Source organism: Haemaphysalis longicornis, unplaced genomic scaffold (assembly GCF_048455015.1).
Source record: "Haemaphysalis longicornis isolate Haplotype H1 unplaced genomic scaffold, Haemaphysalis longicornis Haplotype H1 scaffold_5, whole genome shotgun sequence".
NCBI lineage: Eukaryota > Metazoa > Arthropoda > Arachnida > Ixodida > Ixodidae > Haemaphysalis > Haemaphysalis longicornis.
The window spans coordinates 105792805-105817745 of NW_027526385.1; the positions used below are offsets into that span (position 1 = coordinate 105792805).

The 24941-nt window shown below is 48.4% G+C and overlaps 1 protein-coding gene across 1 annotated transcript in view; it reads left to right on the plus strand.

Annotated features, from left to right (window-relative positions):
- Positions 1-23863, plus strand: part of LOC144139355 (uncharacterized) — a 39851-nt gene extending 15988 nt beyond the window's left edge. Inside the window, exons 6-8 of the mRNA XM_077671726.1 lie at positions 23081-23172; positions 23264-23506; positions 23607-23863. Of these exons, the coding sequence (XP_077527852.1) occupies positions 23081-23172; positions 23264-23506; positions 23607-23690 (419 nt within the window). The 3' untranslated portion in view covers positions 23691-23863. The remainder of the gene's footprint in view (positions 1-23080; positions 23173-23263; positions 23507-23606) is intronic.
- Positions 23864-24941: the final 1078 nt, after the last annotated feature.

A 24941-nucleotide genomic window follows, 5' to 3' on the forward strand; every position in this document is an offset into this window, starting at 1 on the left:
GGCAACCGACAGGGGACGACGGTATGAAGCCTCGGGACGATAGGGTGCAGGTGGGTGAGGTCGACGGACAGCAGCTGTGTAGGCCATGGCTATCGGCTCCCTGGGTTCTTCTCGCATCGTTGAAGTTCCCAGCGCTTGCTGCACTTGTCCCCTAATGACGTCGGTAAGGGAATCGACTTGGGGTTGCGGCGGCGTTGGGAGAAGTTTTCGCAGTTCCTCCCTCACTACTGCGGAGATAGTCTAGCGTAGGCTGTCTGCCGGGACCCGCATGCTCTCGACGTAGTCCGCATTGTCCGACGTAGTCCGGTTATATTGCTTAGCACGCCTTTCGATTGCCTTCTCAATTGTGCTGGCTGCGGTCACAAATTTAGCGACGGTTTTGGGTGGATTGCGGACAAATCCAGGAAACAGTTATTCATTCATACCGCGCATTAGAAAGGGTAACTTCTTTTCTCCTACCATACAAGCCTGAAAAGCCTCTTTATCTCTTTGGGAAACACAACGTTTTCGTTAGGGTGTTGTGCCCGCCTCTGCAGCAAGGCCTCGGCCCGCTCTTTTCACAGAACTCTGCTGAATGTCGTTAAAAATTGCATTCTGAAATCGTTCCAAGACTCTAGAGAGCTCTCATGGTTTTCTAATCGGATCCATGCTAGAACTTCAAGGTAGGAGAATACCTGCAACAGTGCCTCCGCGTCGCCGCGTCGGTTAAACAGCTTGAAACGTTCGACTTGCTCCAACCAATCTTTTGGGTCCTAAAAAGGTGACCCATGGAATGATGGGGGCTCCTTATGTTGCCAAAGAACGAGGGCAGGATTTGAAGCGCGAGTAATGGTGCCTGTCTTGATGATGATGGCTCTCATGACGTCATCTTTCTATACTTTATCGGGAAACACTCGAAACTGGCGGAAGACCTTGCTGTCGGCGACTGACCAAAGTTGTGCTTGCTTCTCGGCTTGCAGAGGGTTTGGTGGGCCTGTACCCCTAACCTCCGCAATATGTCACGAATCCAAAGACGATACAGTTGTCTTGAAGGAAAACAAGTTTATTGGAGCGAACTTTTGCTCCCCTCGCTACTCATACAATACACAGGCGGAGAAGCAGCAGTCAACAATGTGACGTGTCCATGCGAGCGTCGGCAAGTAGAATACTGCGGCATCTGTTCTGCAGGAATTTACGTTTGGCCACACGTGTTTTTGGAGCCGTCGAATTACATCCAGAACACTGAAATCAAAGAAGATTATTCTAGGCTGTTAACGTTAGTTCGAAACGCTCTCCCTATCAAAGCAGACTACACGTGTGGCATAAAAATTAAGAATAGAACAAGTCCTTCGTTGGCACTAGGATAAGACAGACCGGCGCAGCCGTGCGGTAAAAACAAAACATAAACAAACAAACCCAATGCAAGGTTCACAGCAACATGGATACATAAAACCAGCACTGTAGTTAAAGGATGAAATGTTTCGCCCGCACCCAACGCTGCTGCATGTTTTTCATAGCTGGGGCTTATACGTTGGTCAGTGTTTGCTGCCTCGCTCTGTTAGCAATTTTACCCTCAGCGAGAGTTAGTATATATGTAAGTATTTTTTCCAAGCCGTATATCAACATTTAGCAAACGACATTAGGGCTTCGCCCACACTGTATATGGTATTTTCGCTCCATCACGACCACTGAAGTGTTTCTGTTCGTCCTCGAACTTGGCACGAGCATAGAGAGAACTCCTACTATGCCGAGGTTCGAAGCATAGAAAAGCTAGCCTAATTTGCAAAAAGAACGAATTCCTGCCTCCATTTCAGGTTTTTAAAACGAGTACGTTCACCTAAGTTTGTTCTTCGTGCAAACCGGCAAACCAATGTGTCAATCTCGTCTGTGTTCTGCTTAGCAGAATTAAGAGATAAAGTTATCAATAACCAATTTTAACGTAGGCTAGGCCAAGATATTTTCCCTTCCTATGTGAACCGCTTCCCCAAATTTGTCTGGCGTGAGTTTTAGGCGAAGAATTTCGCTGCACACCGTTCGACATTCATAAGACTGGGTTGCGTCTCTCGGCGTTCTCAGACCCGAAGTCCCCAAAGATTGCCAAACTCGAGACGACAAAAACATTTGCTTTCAATATTTTCGGATGGGGCATTGCGTCCGCTTCGGGTAAAGCCGTCAGACGTCTCCTGCTCGCAATTAATATTTACCGACAGAGTTTCTGCCACTCAGACCTGCAAATTTGATCGCCTTTTCACGTATGCATCTAATGAAATACTTAGCTTCCTGAACTGACGTTTTGCTACTCAACCCCACAATAGGTTCAGTCCTATAGCCATGTCTCTCACGTGGCTTTGTTTAACAGTGGAGCTGTTGTAATGGCCGTAATGTTTGGACTGTGCGACGTCATCAGAAAACACAAAGTCAATGTTACATGAAAAGCGTGTACTATATACGAAAAGCGCGCCCTCGCTATACGAAAAGCGCGGCCTCCGTCGTTCAGAATTGCGCGAGGTGGTCGTAAGAAAGTATAAATTACAGATCACATGCGTGTGCGCCTCAAGGACAGCTCGCGCTACATACCGCCAGTCAGAGAAAACATTTCAGCTGGTGTAGTCAAAGCGAATCTCTCACGAATAAACAGCAACTGCCCGCTTGGAAAGTCGACGTGAGCCAATAAAGCTTGTTCAGCTTACACGGCTTTCAGAGTGACATTTTCGGGGGTATCTTTCACTGGTACGCATGCGCACATAACCGGTTGCCGCCTTATGCGCGCTAGGGCAGGGTAGAGGGTAGGGTAGAGAAAGCAGGGACGTTCCAATACCAGTTATGTGCCAGCTGATTGCCCTGCACTCCTGTTATATGGGCGCGTGTCCAAGGCATGTGGACTTCATTCCCTCACAAGTGACTTCTTGTACGGTTTTTAGTATGGAATTGGCTGTAAAATATTGCGTGAAGGCTTTGTTAAGCTCCCAGAATGCCATGTAGGAGTCTGTTATGACTGTGAAGTCTCTTCTTTGTATTTGTTCTGTGTGATTCTGAATTCTTTGTAGAGCGCCTAATATTACAAAGAGTTCCGCATTGTCGGTCAGTGCACAGGTGCTAGTAATGCTGCGAGAAGCATCCGGTAGAGGAGGGTCTGTACATTGCCATGCTATGGCAGCAGCAGCGCCAGTAACAGAGCCATCGGTAAAAAGATCAAGGTCGCCTTCTTTCTTGTCGTTTGACAGCATTTGGACTTATCGTTACCTGGCCTCCGGGTGCCGCCGAGAAATGGGGCGGCAAAGAATGACGCCAAGAAAGGGTCTTTTCCTTGGTGGAGCGTTTTCTGAAGAGTTCTGGCATCAAATTCACTTTTTAGTCCCTTAAGAGTATGCTCGAGATGGTTTAGAAAGGGGAGTTGTGTTTCTGCGATCAAGTCATTAACACGTGGTAGAGAGACAGCTTACTCAAGGATGTCCTTTCTTGTATGCCTTGGAAGTCCAGTAATCATCCTGATTATTGTCCAGTTCAGAAAGGTGAGTTCTTGGATTTGTCTTGACTTAAACTCTTAGATGGTAAAATTGATGTCATCCTGCTGTGGGCTGTCTGTCTGTCTGAAAAACTTTATTGCTGATATATACAGGGAAGATGTTTGAGGTGGCCCGGAGGGCGTCACCTCTCACAATCACTAGGTGGGCTTCTCATTACAGAAGCCCATTGGCGATCGCCGCGGCTCGTACTCGGTCGACCAGGGTATTCTGGCTCACCAAGTCGGAGCAGCCGAGCCGGGCTGCCTTCCAGTCCTCCCGGGTTGGGTTGGGTTTTGGGGAGAGGTTCGGAGTTGATTGGCATGCCCATACCCTGTGGAAGATGACCGAAGACTTCTCCGCACAGTACGGGCAGTGTCCTGTATAGGCAGGATCAAAGTGTTTTAAAACTGCCCGGCAGAACAGTGTTTTGGTGTAAAGACGAAAGAGGGTGCGTTCCACTGCCTTTGTAAGGCCCTTACAGGGCTTAGGATGAATTGCGTGGCCGAATAGGTATAATTCAGTAATTTCTCGAAAAGTAAAAGGCGGTTTGGGTTCGGGATCCATTTCGGAAGGGTCTGAAGACGTTCCCGGAGAGTGAGCGCGCGGGCTGCGGCGTCTGCCGTTTCGTTGCCTTCGAGGCCCATGTGAGCAGGAGCCCATACAATCGTTCGAGACGCGGTGGCTCCGAGATGGGCGCTATTTTGAAGGATGCAATAGGCAAAGTGAGGAATGTACCTCTGTTCAATGTTTCTGCACGCCCCTCTTGAGTCGGTGATGATGAGTCGCGACTCCTGGTCTGCGACTGCTAACGCAAAGGCGACTTCCTCCGCAAGAGTTATGTGTTGAGCTCTGAATGTTAGGCCATTTACCGCGACGTTTTGGTGGACGACTGCGGCCGTGTACCACCCCCCATGGTGATGGCCAGAGGCGTCCACGTAAAAGATTCTGTGTTTCTTCCCATAGTGCCGGGCCAGTGCCTCCGCACGCGCCAGGCGCCTGCTACTGTGGTCGTCACGTGTCATGTTGGCCGGTAGAAGACGCATGTGCAAGGCGTATCTCCAGAGTTTGGGGATGCGTACGCGCTTTTCCGTTAGTGTTGTTTAGTGGATGTGTAGTCGGGGTAATAGGCGGCGTGCCGACGGCGTCTTTGAAATTCTTGTATATTGATTAGTCAAGTGTGCCTCCCGGAGCTCCGTGAAAGTGTTTACCATCCCCAGGCCCATGAGGCGCTGGTTTAACATGTTTATCGGGAGGTCAAGGGCATGCTTGTACATCTTTCTGAGAATCACTTCGAGGGCGTTCTCGTCAAACTTGCGCAGTTGGAGGTAAGGAGTCGAGTGGAGGATTCGGCCAGCCGCAAGGCGTCTTTGCAACGTAATTCCCCGCGTTGGTTGGACACCCGGCGGACCACCTGGCCCACCCGGTCCCCACCTAACGCAGTTTGGCTATTGGTGTATCTATCCGTTGATGTTTGTGGATAAAGAAGCCAAGTACACTAATCTCATCATGTTCGGGTATTGGGCCGCTGGCCAGGGAGAGTTCCATTGTGGTGGTGCACTTAGGCGACGGGCGAATGTGCACAAATGCGGATTTGGACGGGGAGCATTCAAGGCCGCCGCGGCGGGTGTAGGCGTCCACAATTTCTACCGCTTGCTGTAGGTTGGCCTGAATGTCTCCAACCGATCCGTGTTTGGCCCAGATGGTAATGTAGTCGGCGTACAGCGCATGCTGGATGGCTTCGACCTTCGCCAGCTGAGCCGGAAGTTTCAATCATAGCCAGATTGAAAAGTAATGGTGACAGGACTACGCCCTGTGGGGTTTCTCACGTTACCAGTTGATAGGGGCCGTGTTCTTCGCCTTGTATTCGGATGAAAGATTGACGATCCGAAAGAAATTGCTTGATATACCGAAAGGTGTTATGTCCACAGTCAGTCTGGGAAAGATGTTGCAGGATAATTTCGTGTGTGATGTTGTCGGGGGCTGCGACTATACCCTACGTATCACTGTTTTTTTCGCCGGGGGGGCAGGTTGTTGGAACTTTTTCCCGTGAGGACAAAGAAGTGATCGCAGACGGGAGTAGAAGAGGACGACGAGAAACGAAGGTGGTGATCGGGCATTTTCTTTGTGTGACCTCATGTAAATACTGTTCTTTTCCCTTAACGAAGGCGTTGTAGTCGCGACACCCCGTTCAAGTCTAGTCCGAGTATCGCCTTATTGTTGGGGGGTATTCGACAGGGTTGAGAATTCCTCGTTCGAGTTGAAGCAGAACATTCTGCGTGGACCTTTGCAGGCGGAAACCGAACATGGTGTCTGCGAATGCATTTTGGTCTTCCAGAAACCGAGACAGCCTGTCCCGTATCATGGTCTCCATAAGCTTTCCCGCACAAGACGTGAGGGAGATGGCGCGGAGGTTGGCTATGTTTATGGCTTTGCCGGCTTGTGGAGTGAAAGTTACCAGGGCGGTCTTCCATTCGATTGAGATGGATGCCTCACCAAGCCAGACCGAGTTGATGAAAGCGAGGAGGGTCTCATAGGCGGGGTCCGGAAGATTGCCAAGTAGTTTAACAGTTATCTTGACCCGGTCCGGTGCCGTTCCTTGTTTCATTTTAGCTAGGGCCGCCTTCAGGTCATGCAGCTAGAACAGCTGATCCAGCTCCGCGTTCTCGGAACCTGCATGCGAGTACGCGGGCCTTCGGGGGTCCTGCTGAGTGCAAAGATACTGGTCGCGTAGTTTGCACGCTAATTTTGAGGTATCTCCATCGAAGCTATGAATAGCTCGTTGAAGATGTTTTTGTGTATCGGCGCGGGTTTGAGTCGGGCCAATTAGGGCACGGAAGAGGCGCGATGTGCTCCGGCTAGACATTTGTCTGGCCGCCATGTTACAGAGGTCCACCCACTTCGAGTCGGCAAGTTGGGCCGCGTCGTATGTCGCTCGCTGGGTGAGCGCTGCGATACAAATTTTAACCTTTCTATTATGTTTTTCGCGGTGCCATCTGTGGGAGAGGCTGTGCCGCGCCTCCCAGATATGCAGAAGGTGGTTGTCAACCTCCGGTGTTGCCTCCGAGAGTTGAATTTTAGTTTCCACCAAAGGAAGGTGTAACCAATCCTTGTGCCCACGCGTGGTATCCTTGTTCGGGAATAGAGGCCGAATTGATATATCTTTGCTTGAACTTATTCCAGACGGGGCGGCGAGCTTGTGCGTGGGGCCGTGCCAATGGTTTAGTACTTACGGTGGTATTGATAAGGCAGTGGTCACTACCGAGGGCTTCCTCGGTGTTGGCCCATTCTGCGTGTGCAATATTTTTGGTAAAGGTAAGATCCGGACACGTATCCCTGGTCACGGAGTTACCCACCCACGTTGGGTATGCACGGTCGGTGGGGAGAGTCAGGCCCAGCGTGGACGGAAGTTGCGCTAGCTTGCGTCCCCACTTCTCCTCACGCACGTACCCCCAGAGGGTACTGTGGGCGTTCAAATCGCCCACAGTCACCAGGGGCTCCCTCCCCGCAGCGTTTGGAGCGCGGCTAAGGAGTGCCACGAACGTTACATTTTTTAGTCGGGGGGAACAGTAGACTTTGAGTATATGGAGTGGTACATCTTGTTTCTTGAACGGAAGAAGTGTCACTATCACATACAAACATTCAGTTTGAAGTTCCACGTCGACTAAATTAGATGTATAATTTTTATGCACACATACGCAGGAAGAGGGGTCCTGTTGAAAGGTGATGTAGTTTGTAAGGGTGGCGCCGCTCCCTGGCTCCTGGAGGGGAACCACCGCCGGAAGCGAGTCGAAAGTTGAAAGGAAAAGTCGGAGATTCGACCGCTTTGCATGGGAGCAGAAGCCTCGACAGTTCCACTCGACTATATCAACAGGGGTGGTGGAATTAGTTCTTCGGGAGCGCCTGATCTTAGGGCTGCTCGCCATGGTCAGTTAGGTTGAGGCAGGATTGTAGCAGCGCTTCTCCGGAGCCAGCACTCGCGGTGAGAGGGGTGTCCTGTATACCAGAGAGTTAGCAGCTGTCGTCATCATCTGCCTCTGTGAGGCGTCTAGAAGCTTTGACAGGGCGGCCGGATACGTCCTTGTAGGGACCGCCGGTCCTGCGCGAGGGGCGCAAGGAATGCGCATTTTGTTGGGCAATCATCGTTGGGATTCTTTCTTGCAATTTGGAGATGGTGTTGACCATCAGTGAGATTTGGTTTGCCATAGCGGCGAATCTATGGCCCGGAATCGGGCGTCGAAACGGGCCTCTAATGCAGCCTTCGTGCTTGTTGCCGCTTTCGGCGCCACGAGCTCACTTTCCATTACCTCAGCCGTGGGAGGGGGGTGTGGGAGAAGGTGACTGGTTGATTTTGGATTCCAATTCGTTAATTTTATTTAGCAGTATCTCGTTTTGGGCCCTGAGTGCTGCTATTTGATTTTGCTCGGCGCTCCGCTCTCTTGGGAGGGAAGTGAGAAGGGAGGAGGAGGAAGCAGCCCCACCAGAACCACTCACCTGGCGTCCGTTTTTGACGGCGTTGACCCAGGGCCTGATCTCGCCACGCGTCTCCGCCGTTCGTTTCTCTAGGCCGCCGTGTGGTGGCGACACCTTCGACAGTCGCTTTGCATCACCTCCAGTAGGTGTCTTTTCGATGTTAGAGCAGTTAGAGGTTTCCCGCCGAGGCTGCTCGTGGGGTGGCCCAAGATGGCGGGTTTTTTTCTTGGGCGTTATTTTTTTTCCCCGCCCGTTTGGGCGGCTATCTTGGGTTTGCGAAATTTTGCCACACAGTCGCCAGAGTTGGTGACATGGGCGCCACCGCATACAGAACACCGGGGAACACAGTTGTGATTGGCCCGCAACCCCTCAACAAGCGGAGCTTGGAGTCCGCAGAGTCTACACGAGTTCGGCTGCAGGTTTGGACATGCATCCGCTCGATGCCCGACGACCCCACACTGGATGCAGGCCGGGATAGTTTTGTAATAGGTTTGCACAGAGACGACCATGTTGTCATAATGCACGTATATAACGGGGCTTCTCTTTACCAGCGAAGGTGATGCGTGCCTTGTTTGAGGTTCCGAATTTTCGGATTTCCACGATGGTGCCGGCACGCCAGCGCACTCGATGTTGAAGAGTCCGTAGTATCCGTGTTACGGACCACGACCACTCTGCAGCACGTGTTGCCACCGTCTTGTCTCAGGTAACCATGGAGCAGTACCAATTCTCGGTATGTACCGCAAAGTCCCCGATGAGCCGTTCGGCCGCCTCGATGTCCGGGGTATGCACGAATATGATGTTTTGGTCTCGTGATGGGAGAGCGAAGATGGCACGGGCCCGCTCCGGCCCGAGGTACGCCGAGATTGCGGTGCCGTAGTCGGTTTTCATGAACGCCTCGTGAAGAGAAACACTTTGCCTGGGCTAGATGACTATAACGAAGTCTTCGGGAGCGGGTTTGGGCTTTGGCCGCGGCTTCCACTTCATGGACAGCTTTCCCTTGTTTCCCGTGGCGCGCGTCGCGGGAGCGTTCACGTTTCCGTCCGATGAGCCGATGGCCGGGGCGACATCGGACGCCGTCATCTTGCCTTTGTCCTGGGAGCGGCGTTCAGCCGCTTGCAGTAAAGCTTGAGTCCGAATTTTCGGAAAAACCGTCGAATTTTGGTCACCGGTGGTGGGGACCGAGGTCCACGCCTTCGCCTCGGGGTCATAACCGCGTGATTGGAGTGCGGAAAATGCCATTTTGTCCTAGGAAGGCCGATTTCGCCCAGCCGGGCTTCGGCGTCGCCGCGGCGGCTCCCACGTGGTCGGTCAAAAAACGACTGTAAATTTGTAGAAATTGGACCAACCTGGACGACTTCAGTATCTAGTTTTTCCGCTCGATGTTCTGGATGGTTCGATGCCGGTTTTGCCTGGGTAGGGCGATTTGGGCCGCAGCCCCAGCCAAAAATCGGCGGAGCCGATACACCACACGTTTGCTCACGTAGTGCGCTCGCAGCGCCCTCCTCTGCCGTGGGCTACATCATGGTCTCACATGAGACAAGAGTTTTTCTGAGAATTTGTTACAGATTCTTGATATCAGATGCACGGAGGAACTTTATGAGGTACGTAGATGTCGTATGTGCGCATTAGTGCTATTGCAACTGCTCACTTGTAGGCCCAGCAGGTTATTGGTGCCATTCTTTGCGTCGATACTTTTGGGGCTAATTTGAAGTCGGATGACTTTCGTTGGGTTTGCTGAGCGTATGCCGTCAATCCTGAGAAGCTCAGTCTTCTTCCAGGAAAGATTGAAGTTGAAGTTCAAAAGGGTCGTTTCAAGGCTGAAGACTGCAGCTTGTAGTGCAGTTTGCATAAGGTCTTCGTTTTTATCATCCGCGGATTGAGCCGATATGACGAAAGCGTCGGCATAGAATGAAATCCAGAAGGTGAGCCTCTTGCACATTGCGGGCGACTCTATTCATAGCTTAGTTGAAGAGGAGCGGACCAAGAATAAACCCCTGCGGAACTCCTTTGCCAAGATAGTACACTGTGGGTAATTCATCTCGAGGATTTAATCTGATTGGGCGACACTAAAGAAAATTTCGAATCCAAAGTTGAGCTTTTTTACCTAAAAAAGCCATGGGCTTAGCTGTAGGAACCCTTATTGGCGGACGTTATCAGATGCTTCGTCCGTGCGAAGCACCAGAATCTAATCTGGGAGTTGTTTTTGAGAAGTACAGTTTAGGACTCTTCGGAGCAACCAAAGGGAGTTGTGTGTCCAAAGATTTGGTCTGAAACCGGTTAGCGATGGACGAAACCAACCAGTGCATTTGAAATGGATCTAAAGTTTGTTGTAATTAATTTATCAATGACCTCCCACATGATCGAAGTTAGTGCAATAGGTCGCAGATTTTCTGGTCTTCGGGCATCTTTACCAGGCTTCTGAATGGGATGGATGATGGTCGTCTTCAAGTGCTCGATAAATTGTCCAGTTTCCCAGGATTCGTTGACAATACTCAGAAGGGCTTCATGAACGTGCGTTGGCAGATTGAGGAGACCTTGCAACGTGATTTTCTCATGGCCTGGAGCTGATCCAGGGTAGCCTTGAGCGAGCGAAAAGTGAAGTTCTCCCAGGATAAAAGGAGTGTCAAGTTCATCTAGATGGTGCGGTATGGCGATGTCGGGGAGAAATTTCAGTGCCATTTTATCCTTCGTAGCATGTAGAAAAAGGATCCTGGTAATATTTTCATCTACGTCATAAAAGTCGAACTGCAGTCTCATTTCGCCAATTACTGGAAACTTGGTCTTTCCTTTACCACAAAGGCTACGAAAGATGCGCCATAAGTAAGAAAGGCCTCCCTCTTGCCCGAGCTTATGGCAAAGATATTGCCACTTTTCACTTTGTAATGTCTTTTGGTAATCGTCAATTTTCTTATATTGTCGTTGGAGTTTCATGAGGTTATTGTGACGTTTGCCACGTTCTGGATACTTTCTGGTGAGACGTTGAGCCATTTAGAGCATCCTACGCATATGGATGTATGGGTTGTCAACCTCAACAGTGCCGATGACTGCCACAGCTTATGTACGAGCAACGGAGACGGCATGTATGAACTCCGGTAGCTCCAGTCGGGCATTCATTTGAAAACAGGACCGAGAGAGATTCCAGTTTGTTACGCTAATGCCTTCTGGATGTGACGTGCCAGTTAGGACTCCTATGCAGCCGTCCCTTCACAGTGGCCTTTTTACGTGTGGCCTCACTCGATTGAGCAGTGTAATTTGTGCCTCTTGCATGAGTAATTGCTTTCATGCGTTTCCGTAATGCTAGAAAGCTGAAGAAGCTCCGGGTTGCCGAGACAGAGAGAGCAAATTCGAAGAGTTCCGGGGCCGGTCTTCGCGAGGCAGTACATCGTCGGCGAGTGATTACGGCAGTTGCACAACGGCCGAGATAGTGGCCGGGATGGCCGCAGCAGGCTCTCGGTCGACTGGACGAGCCCGCCCGACACGTGTTCGGCCTACCGGAGGCAATACACTCTTGCGCGGCTGGTCGGTGCATCGCCGCACGAACGACTAAGGCGCCTGTGCAGCACAGTGCAAGCTCGCGGACGGATGTCTCTACGAGTGCGCAACACACAGAACGGCCGACATGAGACGATACGCTTTTGCGGCGGCCGGTCGGCTTTCACAGAAAAAAAAGTTATCGCGCTGGTCGGGAACGAACAAGTACAGCACGCGGCGCACTGCACGTGCGGAATCGATTCAGTTCAAACAACATCGCCTAAAAGGAAATATATGCTAGCCGCTTTTGGCAACAATTCTATTACCAGTTCAAAAAAATAGAAAAAAGGTGCATATTTGCAGCATTTAGCTTCAGAAAAGGCAAGTTTCACGACGCCAGCGAAGACACTCCAGTACTTTCCTTGCTGCATAGCATCATTAAATAAAGATTTGGCGTGGGCACCCTGATAACAGACACAAAACTGGCCGAGTAAACAAATACAATACAATACTGCATTTAAACTTTTGTAACTTGCGTTGAAGCCGAATTCTTACAAGCTAAACAGCATGTTTAGACGCTTTCTTCCCACGGTAGCTTTTTTCTTTTCTCTCACAAATACACAATGGTTCGATCGGCACAGGTATATTGGCTGTGCCGGCGCACATCTAGCGCACAACTCTACCTTTTTATATCTATTTCATAGCCTCCAGCTTCCCGAAGCAGCCTTGCCAAACCTGTGTTTTCGTTTTACCGCACGACTATAGGCGCGTCTTAGCAGCTCATTGCGAAGCAATAATGATTGCACGAATTTCCAAACCTCTTTTCTGGCATGTTTCGAATGTTTGAAGAAACGGACGTCCCGAAACACAATAAATGCACGCCGTCTTCTCAGAGGCAGCCGTAGGAGAATCCGCCCGTTGCACCTACTCTCTTCATGAACGTGCCACTTCCGGTCGCTCGTAATGGCCGCCCTTTTTCAAGTTTCGCATTCGAAAAGGGCGTTTTTGATCTTCGTTTACGATGCCGTGGCGCATATTTAGGCCTACACACTTTGCAGGTATTAACATTTAAAGTAATACTACCCGAAAATAATGCATTTAGGCAGCCAAAAATTTTGTTGCAGTTAACCTTTACAACCTCCGCGCCGACCTTTGGGAGCAATAGGCGCATTTGTTCGTCTACCTACTGGTCGGGCTGCTAAACTGCCCTGTACTTTGCTGATGCCATTAAAAGCTTTCTTCCATTCTTTCAAATTCTCAAATTTGATTTAGCATCACGTTGGGCGAACTTCTGTTCCGGTATTGGTTGTGATCATGCCTGTGAAGACTGCAATTCTGAAGCCTTGTTTTTTTGCATGCGAAATGCTCCATTTATGAGAATCCTGTTGAGAGGCTGGAGACACTGACCGTTTTCTGTTGTTGTATTTCCGTATGAAGGTGAGTTTCCTACGCAGTAGGTGAAGCTCTGTTCCAAGTTCATGCAGGTCCTTTTTACGCTGGGCGTTTTCAATCATAATAGGGTGGTTTTTCGGAAGAGACTCAATGGAGGCTATATTTTTATTCTTAAAAGCTTCCTTTGCATGCCTTCCAACAGTAGAAGCCCATGAGAAACTCCGTGTGGCTTGAAGACTCGCAGGCCTACCTAGATGGGCCAAACGGTATACACAGGCCGAAAAGTGAACACGGGGTTTCGCGTGTGCCCTAGGATTTCGCTGGTGATTGCTCAATTCCGCGATGCGAACCCCTTTCAATGTGCTTCATCATCTTCTTGAGTATGTGCTCCATCCCTGGAAGCGATAATGTGACTAGTTGGGACATCGCAGCATCACAAACGACCTTGAAAATCCAAATCGACGGCTAGGCTTAACAAGCCAAAAGCCCTTGAAGCCACGTCTCATTTCGAACGCAGCTGCCGCCGTTGGTGGGGCTGCTCGTGCAGCGGCTGCGGCCAGAGCTTTGGGTGCGGCGAAGGCGCCAGATCGACGCCGTTGCGTACGCTCTTTGAAGAAGGACAGCAAGATAGCATGGCTATGTCGGCGCTACAACAACGCCCACATAACGGCGAAGTGATTCCTCCCTCGAGGGTAGACACGGACACCGATGAAATGAACAACCCCGACAACAAAGTCTCTGGTTCTGACGGGTGGCTACGTGTCGCTCTTTCAAGGAAAAAGCGACCGACGAGGACTGACAGGCTGAGTCGGTCACTTCATATACCACAACTCAGACCACTAGCAAAGATTCAAATGCTAAAGATACCGAGACATGCGATCGCCACTGCTATTGTCCTGATGGCCCCTATAGCCGAATTGACTGAAATGGCCGCGGTACCCTCTGATGATGCTGCCAACAGTGCAAATATACTATAATGAAGAAAGTCACGCTGCAAAGTTAACTGAAATTTTCCACCCCACTTTCCGGCAAAATGAGAATTCTTTAAACCATTGAAGTTGTTATTGAACTCAAGTGATCCAACAAAAACACTATTAGAGCGTTTATCCAGGTTCACCCAAACAAAAGCAACGAAACAATCTTAAGCTGGATCATATGCGAACACTCAGACGTACTTGGAGTACAAAAAATTGGTAAACCCGACAGGGCAATCCTCACATTTAGTTCAACTACACTTCCAAAGTTATCAAATATAACATACAAGGGGTACGAGTGACTGAATACGGACCAAAGAGAATTGTGTGTTTCAACTGTCATAACCTGGGACACACGTCAAAATTTTGTCCTTCGCCCACTGAGTACACAGGCTGTGGTAGGCCGAACGCGGAATGTGATGAATGTGAATCTACGATGCTTTCGTCGCCTGCCAAAGAACAGAACACCTTGCTGTCAACAAAGTGTGTCCTAGCAGGCTGCCGAAAAGGATGAAAAGGATTCGCAGAATGAGGGCACCGAAATTTATATAAGACATACCGTTCAACAGCATGACCGCGGTTGATTTATAACTGCTACAATCTTCATTTTCTCTCTCTGGATGACTTGCTCGGGCGTTGGGCTGTGCCAAATGATGTCCCTCTAAGTTGTCGAGAGATAAAAAGTGCAGGTCGAAAAGCAAGAGATTTATGTCTGGCGCCACTGGGTTGAAATAATGCTTTCGTGAACAAGAGATCAAATTGTGAGGGAATCCAAAGCTTAGGCACATGACCTGAGAACTACACATGACTGCTCAAGTTGAGGCGCGACCATAATTACAGCCATTTCAAAAATGAACAGGGGCAGCACACTCGTGAACGAACGGGATGCGGAGTCATGTTCACTCAAATGGACGGAAACAGCAACCGAATGATGAGGAAACCTAGGCAGCCCGGCGTTGGGAAGAACCCCGACCCAAGATGGCCTGCTCTTGAAGAGAAACCCCGCAAACGAGTTTTAATGTCCCTTCTTTAACAGCGTTCAACGAAGCCGTCACCTGCAAGTGACACACACCTCAAGGCACTGATAGAGACGGAAGTGGAAGACGAGCTGGGATCGCCCGGATAAGAGGATCACCACCAGAATGCTGATCTGACCACCATTTAGTTTCGTGTTGGTTCTTCCGTGTACCCCTGCATGTCTGCGCAGGGACTATTTTAGAGGGAAGGAAGATCTTGAGGAAAGACGAAGATGATGAGGAAGGCACACTATCACCATCTTTAGCTCGGGGAGAAAGAAGTGACATTAACGGCGTTGGAGCAGTGCCATGGTACCCGGATTCTGTTCCTCAACTTGGTGTATTGTGAAACACCGAGTTTCTGGGTGGCTGGGAGACCGCTGATCCGGAGGTGTGTTCCCAATGAGGTTGGTCAGCCGAAAGGGGCAGGACAGGGTTGGCGTGTAAGAAGTGTCACTGCTGTACACTGCGTACGAGAATGCTACCTGTGGATAGTTTTGCTGAGTCTAAGGTCACAGACATCACCAGAATCTAACCTTGAAATGGTGTAGGGGGATATTTGTAGGGGGTCGATTGCATCTGCGGCGATGTATCAATTTGGAGTAAGACCAGGCGAGTTGTTGAGATCAGATGCAGTGGTATTAAGGCAGTGAGAGAATTAGGCACCGATAGAAAGTAGTACCATTTGGTATTGATTTGGTGTTGAGGGCATGTATGCAACATTTAGCAACATTTGGGGGGCATGGAGTCGAGAATGTGTTGTTTACAAAGAGTGTGAAAAATTGGCGTATTTAGGAAAGGGATGCGAGTAATTCGAAAGGAATGGCGCTTGGGAGATATGTATTTTTCACAGGCTTTTCGCTTTCACAGGCTTTTTACTGCACAGGCCCGCCTGTGAAGCGTAAGCAGTACCAAATTTCGTATTGAACTGTCGGGTACTGTGATGTTATCGGCAGGATATATGGACCTTTATGGTGTCGCGAGATCTTCGAGTGAGACGAACCACGGTAGAAATGCATCAAACCGGTTTATTCACACGAAATTCAAAAAAGGGTTAAAAGCGAGTCTCAGAGTCTCTTGTCGAAGGCCACAGACTTGGTGAGTGAGAGCAGCGGCGACCCAGATCAGGTCGCGTAACTGCGGCAGAACATCAACAGCCGACGGAGGCGACAGTGCTTCAGGCGTTCCTGACGTGCACAGATAGAGTAATGGGTCGTTACTTCATTCCTGGAGGCTGCACTTGCTGAGTGGCAGTGGAATCGGCCCTGAACAATCGCAGTCCGGTCGATTGCCGCAGCGTTCTCCTCCCCCGGACTGAGGTGTCTGATGGGGAGTGGTATTCCGACGACGCACTCCTAATCTCTCCGCACGAGACCTCCGACAACTACTCATCATCCTCTTCGAAGGCACGTTCAACATTGCCTCTCTTCTCGTCTTGAGCGCTTTCTTCCTATGCGTTATGCGCCCTCTTCTTCATCTTCGTCCTCACCTTTGCCTTTCTCTTCTTCCTTTGGTACTCCTTTTTATCGTGTTGCCGCTGCTGCTTGTTGTCCTCGGCCCTATGCCTATCGGGTTTTTCACACTATCCCCTACGCATGCCCGGAAGCACGCACACTTTCAAAAAAAGGAAAGAATCAGTAAAGAAGTATACCCGGGAAGGAAAAAAAACCACACACATGGTAGCACTAAGCGCTATCACATACGATCATTACGAAGTGTAAAAACTAAAATGTTCGAGTCAGTGCATTTTCAAAATCAGAAGTTCATCCACAAGAGGAAGACGCAACGGAGAAGTTGTATAAACAGATGAGAGCATACCAGTCCGTCGCCAGAGAAGTTGTGCCGTAGGAAGCCGACTGTATATTCACATGCTCCTTTCTTCGGTACTTCCAACGAGTATGATCAGGAAGCTTCAGACGTCGTGAACTCATCCGTATCCCGTCGGTCTTCTTCGTACTGCGGGTTCGTCTGATACATTTTCGGCCATCATAAAATTCCTGTGGTTTGGGAGAGTTGAGGACTTCAGCCTCCGCTTTCTCCTGGCATGAAAGCAATTGGTTACTGGATGGTATGAAACATCTAACCAGGCGTATCTTAACTGTCGTCTTAGAATCGGGCGCTCCTTTACATCTACTTTGCAATCCCTCCGCCGCTTCAGCATACCACCAGCTTTGCGCTTGAGTAGCCTTTGCTTCAAGCAGAAATGCAAGCTCAACTTCTTCCAGAACCGATTGGGGTTTTGCTCAACAGGAAGGCTCTCATGGCTAGTCGTACGTCATGCAGGTCCCCTTCTCCTTATTTGGCCTGCAATAATGTTTTCTCAGTTTCCTTACGCCTGAAGTAAGCCCGGTCTACCGGTGTGTGCAGTTTGATTGAAGTTCTTAACACTCATATCCGGAATCTTTGTCTTGCAGCAGTGGGTGGCGGCGTATCTGGTTGAGTAATCGCTGAGCCTATAGCTGCAGCTTATTTCACCGCAACCTCTAAGGGTATGGAGCCATAACAAGCAGCAATCTCCTTTCATCAAGCCTGGCTTCAACGTTGGGACGTTCTATTTTGCTTTGGAATCGGGAACTAGGATTTTCATTACAAATTATTCTACAGTCCTGCTGGGTGCTCTCTCGGGGAGTTCCTTCGGATGAACCTCCGGCGATGTCCGTTCTAGAAAAATGAGGCTGACTCGTTCTTGGGCCAAGACATTCTGCGTTGTTATGGCTTGCGTCAGCGTTCATAAGCGAAGGTGCCTCAGCCTCTCTTCGCTTCCGGAAGTTCTCCAGAACTGTTAACTGCTGCTTCAGCTCTGCAAGCCTCTTTTTGTGGGTATCCATTAAAGCCTCCTGTTCTGCCTCGCGCTGTGCTTCCAAATTCTCTTTATGCTTCACGCTGCGCTTTCAATCTAGCCCGCTCGCTGTCTAACCACATGCGAAGTTCGGATCCTTTCAGTCCTGATTGAATACCCTCTGAAATACGTTTTTCCGATTCATTGATCCCGATGTTGTCACTTTCCACTCGTAGATCTGCTCTCACCGCTCAGATCCTACTCTTCAAGTTGTTAACGAAGAATCCGGCCATGTTTTAACCGAAGCCAGTTGTGACGTTATCCGCAGGATCTATGGACCTTCATGGTGTTGCGAGATCTTCGAGTGAGCTGGACCGCGGTAGAAATGCGCCAAACAGTTTATGCCACACGAAATTAAAGAAAGCGTTCAAAAAACGACAGTCTCACAGCTTCTTGTGGAAGGCCGCAGACTTGATGAGTGACAGCAGCGGCGATCGAGATCAGGCAGCGTAACTGCGGCAGAACATCAACAGCTGGCGAAGGCGAGGGTGCGGCAGCCGTACCTGACGTGCAGAGACGGAGGAATAAGTCGTTGCTCCATTCCCGGAGACTGCACTTGCTTAGTGGCAGTGGCGTCAGCCCTGAACACTCGCCGTCCGGTCGACTCCGGCAGCGTTCTCCTATGGAAGCGTGAGCTCTGGGCTCAGCATCTCCACCACATCTAGCTGTATCTCTTGTCGTTTTTTATATTCTGGACACACATGACGATGTTAAGTGCCTCGCACTTCAGGGTCCACGATGTCATCCGTGCCGCGTCATTGAGCATCTAACAAACTAAAATACGCATACTTACGTGGGGAGATCAGCCAAGAAGAGTTTGTTTTATTGGTTGAACCCAACTAGAGAAAAAAAATTTAGGAGATCACAAAACACGGTCTATTCAGCAATGAGTAAAAAAAGGAAAGAGGAGAAGGAAAACAAACAAGAAGTGAAGTTTATCGCAATAGTTTTAGCAGAGTAGGTAAGCCGCCTCTGCAACGTTTGAGTGGACGGCACGGCAGAAATTTCTGAGGCAGTTGACCCGCTACTTTGTGCCTCAAGAGACAAAAGCACTGAAAAAAAATAGCCCTCCTGGGCGTCACAGGCTTGTCTTCAGAAGCCTTCTGCGATAGTTGTTTTCCCTTGTTTAATTTCCAATACCCATGTTGGGGACCTGCCATAAATAAAAACATGTGAGATGCTGTTGCACCCGAATCTATTAGAACGTATCAATTAGAACAAACAAAGAAAAAAGCAAGGCACACAAAAACAAAAACGAAAGCGCACCAAAACATACACAGAGAAAAAAAACACAAATAAGCAGAACACAAATAAAAGTTACTCAGAACAACACACAAGGAAAACAATGGCGAGAAAGCACTCAGCAATTCCGACATATACCCCGTTGAGTAAACTGCCACCAGCTTTATACACATTCTGGGGCACGAGACAAGGTGTAGGAGCGCATTTCAGTTGGCTAAAGTCATTGTGTGATCCTGGATTTAATACCTAATGCCATCATAAAGCTTGATAAGAAAAGAAGGAATGTACCCACTAGGGCATTTCAAAACTTCGTTAAAACAAGCTGTTGAGCAAGTTCGTGCAATATGATGAAAAATTCGAGCGCGAATCAGGCAACTACCCACGGAAGAATGACGGAAAAAGCATTCGTTGAGCTCTTGCGCCATCGTTCTTCCGCCTGTCGTTGTGTGAGTCGCGCTATAATTTTTCCTCGTTTGTAGACCGGTATATTAGTTGGTTTCCACAAATGGCGGAATATCTTTTCTCGTTGACAAGCAACCCGCCTCCTATCAAACTTCGTAGACCATTTTCCGCTTGGTAATAGGCGAAGTTAAATAGGGGACTGGGTGCATGTCACACAAAACATATACCAGCATATTTCGAAATCAGCAAAAATGCAGAAAGCCGGCAAAAGCTCAAAAATTAGGGCCGACTCAGACAAAGATACGCGGAAGAACGACGGGACTATCGCTCAGCGAGTGCTTGTCCCATCGTTTTTCCGTGTGTTGTTGTTTCAGTAGCGCACAAGTTTTTAATCACAATGCAACAACTTGCGCAACAGATTGTTTTAATGAAGTTTACCAATGCACCGGTGGGTACATTCATTCTTGTAGTATCTTAGTGGCATGACGGGCTTACATATTATACGGTTACACACAGACTTTACCCAACTGAAATTAGACCTACAAATTTTGAGTATATGCGTGGAATTGGCAACAAGCAATTGTCCACCTTCTTCAGAGTGTTTCTGCAAGACGTTCTCTATGCCGTTAATGTCACAGGCAATCGGTGCAGATACAAGCGTTTGGGGCTTTTTCTGGTTTGGTATTATGGCTAGGCACACGCGTCAGTCTATGATATACGAGGCGATCAGCTCGAGCCAGCTTCCATAGCTGACCTATATGCGACTCAACATGAGTAAGAGGTAAGAGTACGCAGCATAAAAGTTTGTAACGAATTCTACTTTCGTCAGTCCTCCTGCCAGTCGTTATAGCGGTAGTGTGGCACTTACCAGTACCTTTACAAACGCTAGCTTCGCTTTTCTAACAAGTCACTACCACCGGAAGCTTCCACACAAAAGAACAAATGGAACACCGCTGTGCGGGCCGTCTTGAAGACAAGCCGCGTTATAACTGTGTCCCATTTATTGGCCTAGAAGTCATAAAAGTTTCACCAAGACATCATTGCAAAGCATTTGCATTCCACGTTTGAGACCAAGATGCCTACTTAAATCCGCCAAAAAATGTCAAGCCATAAGAGATTAGTGGAATGCATGCACTGATGTTTATGAGTTGACCACAGTGTATTTTGGAGAGATGCGTGATGCATGTTTTACTTCCCGGTCAGATGGGGGGAGAACGTTTCTTTGTAGAACCGCTTACATTTCTTCGGGAAGTCCCTCCGAAGTCAGCGCCTGCCGCAAAACAGTAAAGTTTACGATCGCATGACAAAAGAAGGGAGTGGCATTGTCTTTCAGTGTGTTCTCTGTGATAGTGGTGCTATCGGGAAATAAAGCGCATATGTTACCGGTCCTTCGGCGCTTAAAAAAGCGCGACCACACGCAATTAGAAACCTCAGATTAATGACGCTAATGCTCACGACATTGCTGTCCAGGGGGCGACAACTTCCAACTGGCCTACGCTAACAATTCACCAAAATTTAAAATTTCAGTGCCTTTCAGACCGCCTTTAACGTCCACTTAATGAAATCTGCCCCAGAATTATGCAACACTTTTTGTCCGTCTCTGGCTGTGCTTGGCATTCACAAAAGTAGCCTTGTATTTGATCAAAATGGCTCTAAGTGACGGGTATGAATGTTAAGCCAGTGAGGACACTATCAGCCCATTTTATTTGGGTAATCACGTTTATCATCGGAAGGACAGCTTCTGGAGCCAACACTAGGCCCCAGGCTCTCCGTTCAACAGTTATAACGGCCCTGTCAAACAGCCTTGGCTATTCTTTAAGTAGATTTTACTTCAAAAAACACCCGCATTTCCCCGAAGGGGAGCATGGGGAAGTGCGAATGCACGGGTGATGCTATGAGGGGGAGTAATGTTGAACTGTGTTGGCATTCGCCCGTTAGTTGCATTTAACACCCCCGCGTGATCAAGTGGGGATTCACACACCCCGTTAGTCGTTCTCTGGAAATCTTGGTGAATTAAAGTGTATGTTCGAGGAGATCACACACACACGCAAGTAAAGTGAAACGACAGTATTCTTTATTCAGCACTTGTTGGTGTTGTCGTTGTAGTTGACGGTTATTATGACCGCCTTGTGGTCACTGAAATGTACGGTCAAGAGTTGTTGCAAGACCGCGCGTATCAGACAGTTCCTCGCAAAGGCCAGGTCGATGTAGCTGCCGTTGATGGTGGTGGGAGCCTCTAGCGGTAGGCACGTCATGGAGTGGTTGGCGAGCATGTATTCCATCAACCACTCGCCGCCCTTTCGCACGTCTACGTTAAAGTCCCCAACAACCACGACCGGGTCCGAGGGCTTTACGCGCCTGGCCACACTCTCCATCGCCGCGTCCACGTATTCGACGACGTCGTCGCGCGAGATGTTTGGCGCGAGGTAGAGGGTGACGACCACGATTCCGTCGCCTGAGTACGCGTCGGTGTAGACGGCACTGTACGGCGACTCGTCCCTGACCGGCGAGGTGGACACGGCGTGCGACATGAGGTTCGCGTAGACGTGACCGACGAGGTAGACGCCGCAGTACTCGCCCCGACTTCCGCTCCTGGCGAAGCAGCAGTCGTCGATGGGGAAGTGGGAATGCACGGGTGATGCGAAAGAATTCTTCTTGGCCAATCGCCCTAAGTGGGTATGTGCTAAAGAAATTAGGAACTCTTCTTGGCCAATCGCCCTAAGTGGGTATGTGGTGCGGACGGACGGACGGCGGTGGACGCGTGATTCAGGGTCGCTTAAGAAGTGCATTCGCACTTAAAAAGCTTCTCCCTCACATTCCAGTAGTCGAGAAAGGCACTCCAAAAGTAATGGAAAACGGCACACAGTGCACGATGTTATAGTGCGATAGACTCGAAAGGCAACCAGGAAATTTCACGTGTACTTCAGATACGCTGGGGACACCTTTATGAAGCGGGATAGATCTTCCTTTTTCGGTTCTTCTCTTTTATACCAGGTTGGCCCCTTCCCCCTTGCAGGAAAGCAACCTAGGCCTTAAGCAGAGTAATATTCCCAGCTTCCGTTTGCGTCCACCGTTCTTTTATTCATTCCCAGTTTTTTTTTTTTTGGAAATGCCGCTTCCGCAGTGCATTATGTATCATTGATGTTCAACGTAGGTTGGAGGTTCCAAAATATTTTAAGGCAAATACCTCAAGCACCCCATTCTGCGTAAACCTGCCATCGCTGTTTACCAGTATTAAAAAAGGCGGCTTCAATGAAGAGTAAATAAAGATAAAATACTTTTGCCGTCTAATGGGATTTCCGCAGTCGGTGCTCTACTAACTAAGCTTCCTCAGCATCTTAATGGCGACGCTTGCAATTTCGCATCAACATACCATGGAGAGTTGAAATCATGAGTGGACCGAAAGTAACAATGCCGCCAACACATCCATAGCTTACGTTGTCATTTTGAAATATATTTAATGCGGTCAATGGCTCCACACGTGTCCTTAGTTTAACAAAATACCGTTCTTCGGGACACACACACACTTCCGTTGGCGCCCTGTAAAGGTACTAAGACGTGTAACACACCGGCTAAGGAATAAAACATCCCATTATGTTAAATAAACGATTTCTGGTGTTTAAATAACGATGAGAAAGTGGGGCAATGTCCCTGACTTAATCTCTCGGCTGGCTTAGTGTACTTTTGTTTTTTATGTTTTCTCTGTGTGTGACACAGCCCGTTTGAGCACGAATGCATACAGGGTTTGTTTTATCCCAAATAGTTGTTCAAACGCTTTATTTTTTTCAGTACCTTTGCCGAAATGTTACGGGTGTGAAGATCCGTCACTCCGGCTTACGGGTGTTTCGGACATCTTGAAATATGATTTAAAACAGCCTCTTGTGAGTACAAACGTCTATAACTTAGGAAATTGTGCTTGATAATAAATATGCTGTAACCTTTTATTCCTCGTTGTTACTGCGTTTTATCTAGACGTTTTCGGATGAGGAAGAAGTCCTGGAAAATCTGAACTCTGCGATGGACATAGTCAAAAGCCCTGACGACTTTGAAGTATTGCCCAATTTCTTGGGCAGAATAGTAGAAGGTCATCAAAAACTTCATACATGTCCGGATCACGAAGACAAAGCGAAGTATAACAAGAAGATTGCCGATGCTTTAGTCAAAATTGTAGAAAAAACAATGCTGAAAACAAACATTTTAAAGGGTGTTCCCGAGGTAAGTCTTTGAAGAATTTCTTACAAGGTTTGTGTTGTTTAGTAAAGTGACCTGTGTATTGTTATATATTCTTTTTTATGCTTTCTTTTTCAAAATTCAGGATCGGCGAGTTCGAACGGCTTCATGTTTGTTCAGCATTGTCGAAGATTTTGTCCTGCAGAAGAACCTTTCAAGAAGCCGCTAGCAGTATTCTACAGAACGAACCAACGAGCCATATATATCACTGAAGGAGTTCATTCGGAGAACATACATGTTAAAACGTGTGCCCAAAACGAAGCAATCAATGGCGAAGGTGTAGCGACGCGGAGTTCTCGCTGTAATATGACTGTGTCTTGACACAACCCCGCATGGAATCGATCGAGGGGAAATAAAAACGAAACTAACTCATTTTGTGTAGCATGTTTACTATTTTTCAAATAGAAGGCCATAAATGAAAACACATTCAACTAGAGTGGCTTTTTGGTGGGGTGACACAACGTTCGGAAGAAAACTGTCTAATTGTGGCGGCCTTAACTATCATGCGTAACGAATTCTGGAAACCATGGCCGTGAGCCGCGCTGCAACACACTTTACGCGAGAAGGAAATAGGTATTAAAAACTTTAGGCAGTGTAAACTAATCTAATGCGGGGCTTTTTATCGCTCTAAGCCAATATTTAAGCACTCATGGAAAAAGAAACGGGGGTGCTCTCGTATGAACAGTTGATTTATTGATTACTTATCATATCACTTTTGTAACGGGATGATGACTTGTAACCATACTAAACAAAATAATTTGACTCTTTATGCTCTTTATTTATTTGTAGCGCTGGTCTTAGGGCAGGCTCAAAATACTTTTTTTACACGTGGACGCTGTCCTAGGTGATAATGTCCTCTGTTATTTTCGCACGCCAGCATTCCAACCTAATTTTAGTCGGCTCGACAGCCTTGAAGTACACTGCCTTTGTGGTATTCTTTGTTTCTAGGGGTTCTAGATTCTGAACATTTCCCTTATGAAGATTTGGATGGATACACTCACATCCCAACACTCCGTGCCGCATCATTATCATCACCATTAGCCTACTCAGGTCCACTACATGACAAAGGTCTCTCCAATTGTCTTCGAACCACTCTTGCCCTAAGCTGCTCGAGTCCATAATTTACCCAGAATTTTTCCATTTCAGCCCTCCGTCGTGTAATGGCTATCCCTTCTGCTAGACCCATCTCTTGATACCAAATCTGGTACCCTAAATGTTAACTGGTTCACAGTTTGTCTTGCTACATCGCCAGCCCAAGTGCAGTTCTTTTTCGTTCATTGAACAAGGATATCTCCTACTCTACTCTTGTTTTCTGATCCAGATAGCTCGTTAATTGTAGCTGGTGTTGTTCCGAACCTTAATTGTTCAACGGCCCGTTCATCCGACCTATTTTTGCTTGTTTGTTGTTTAGTAAGGTGCC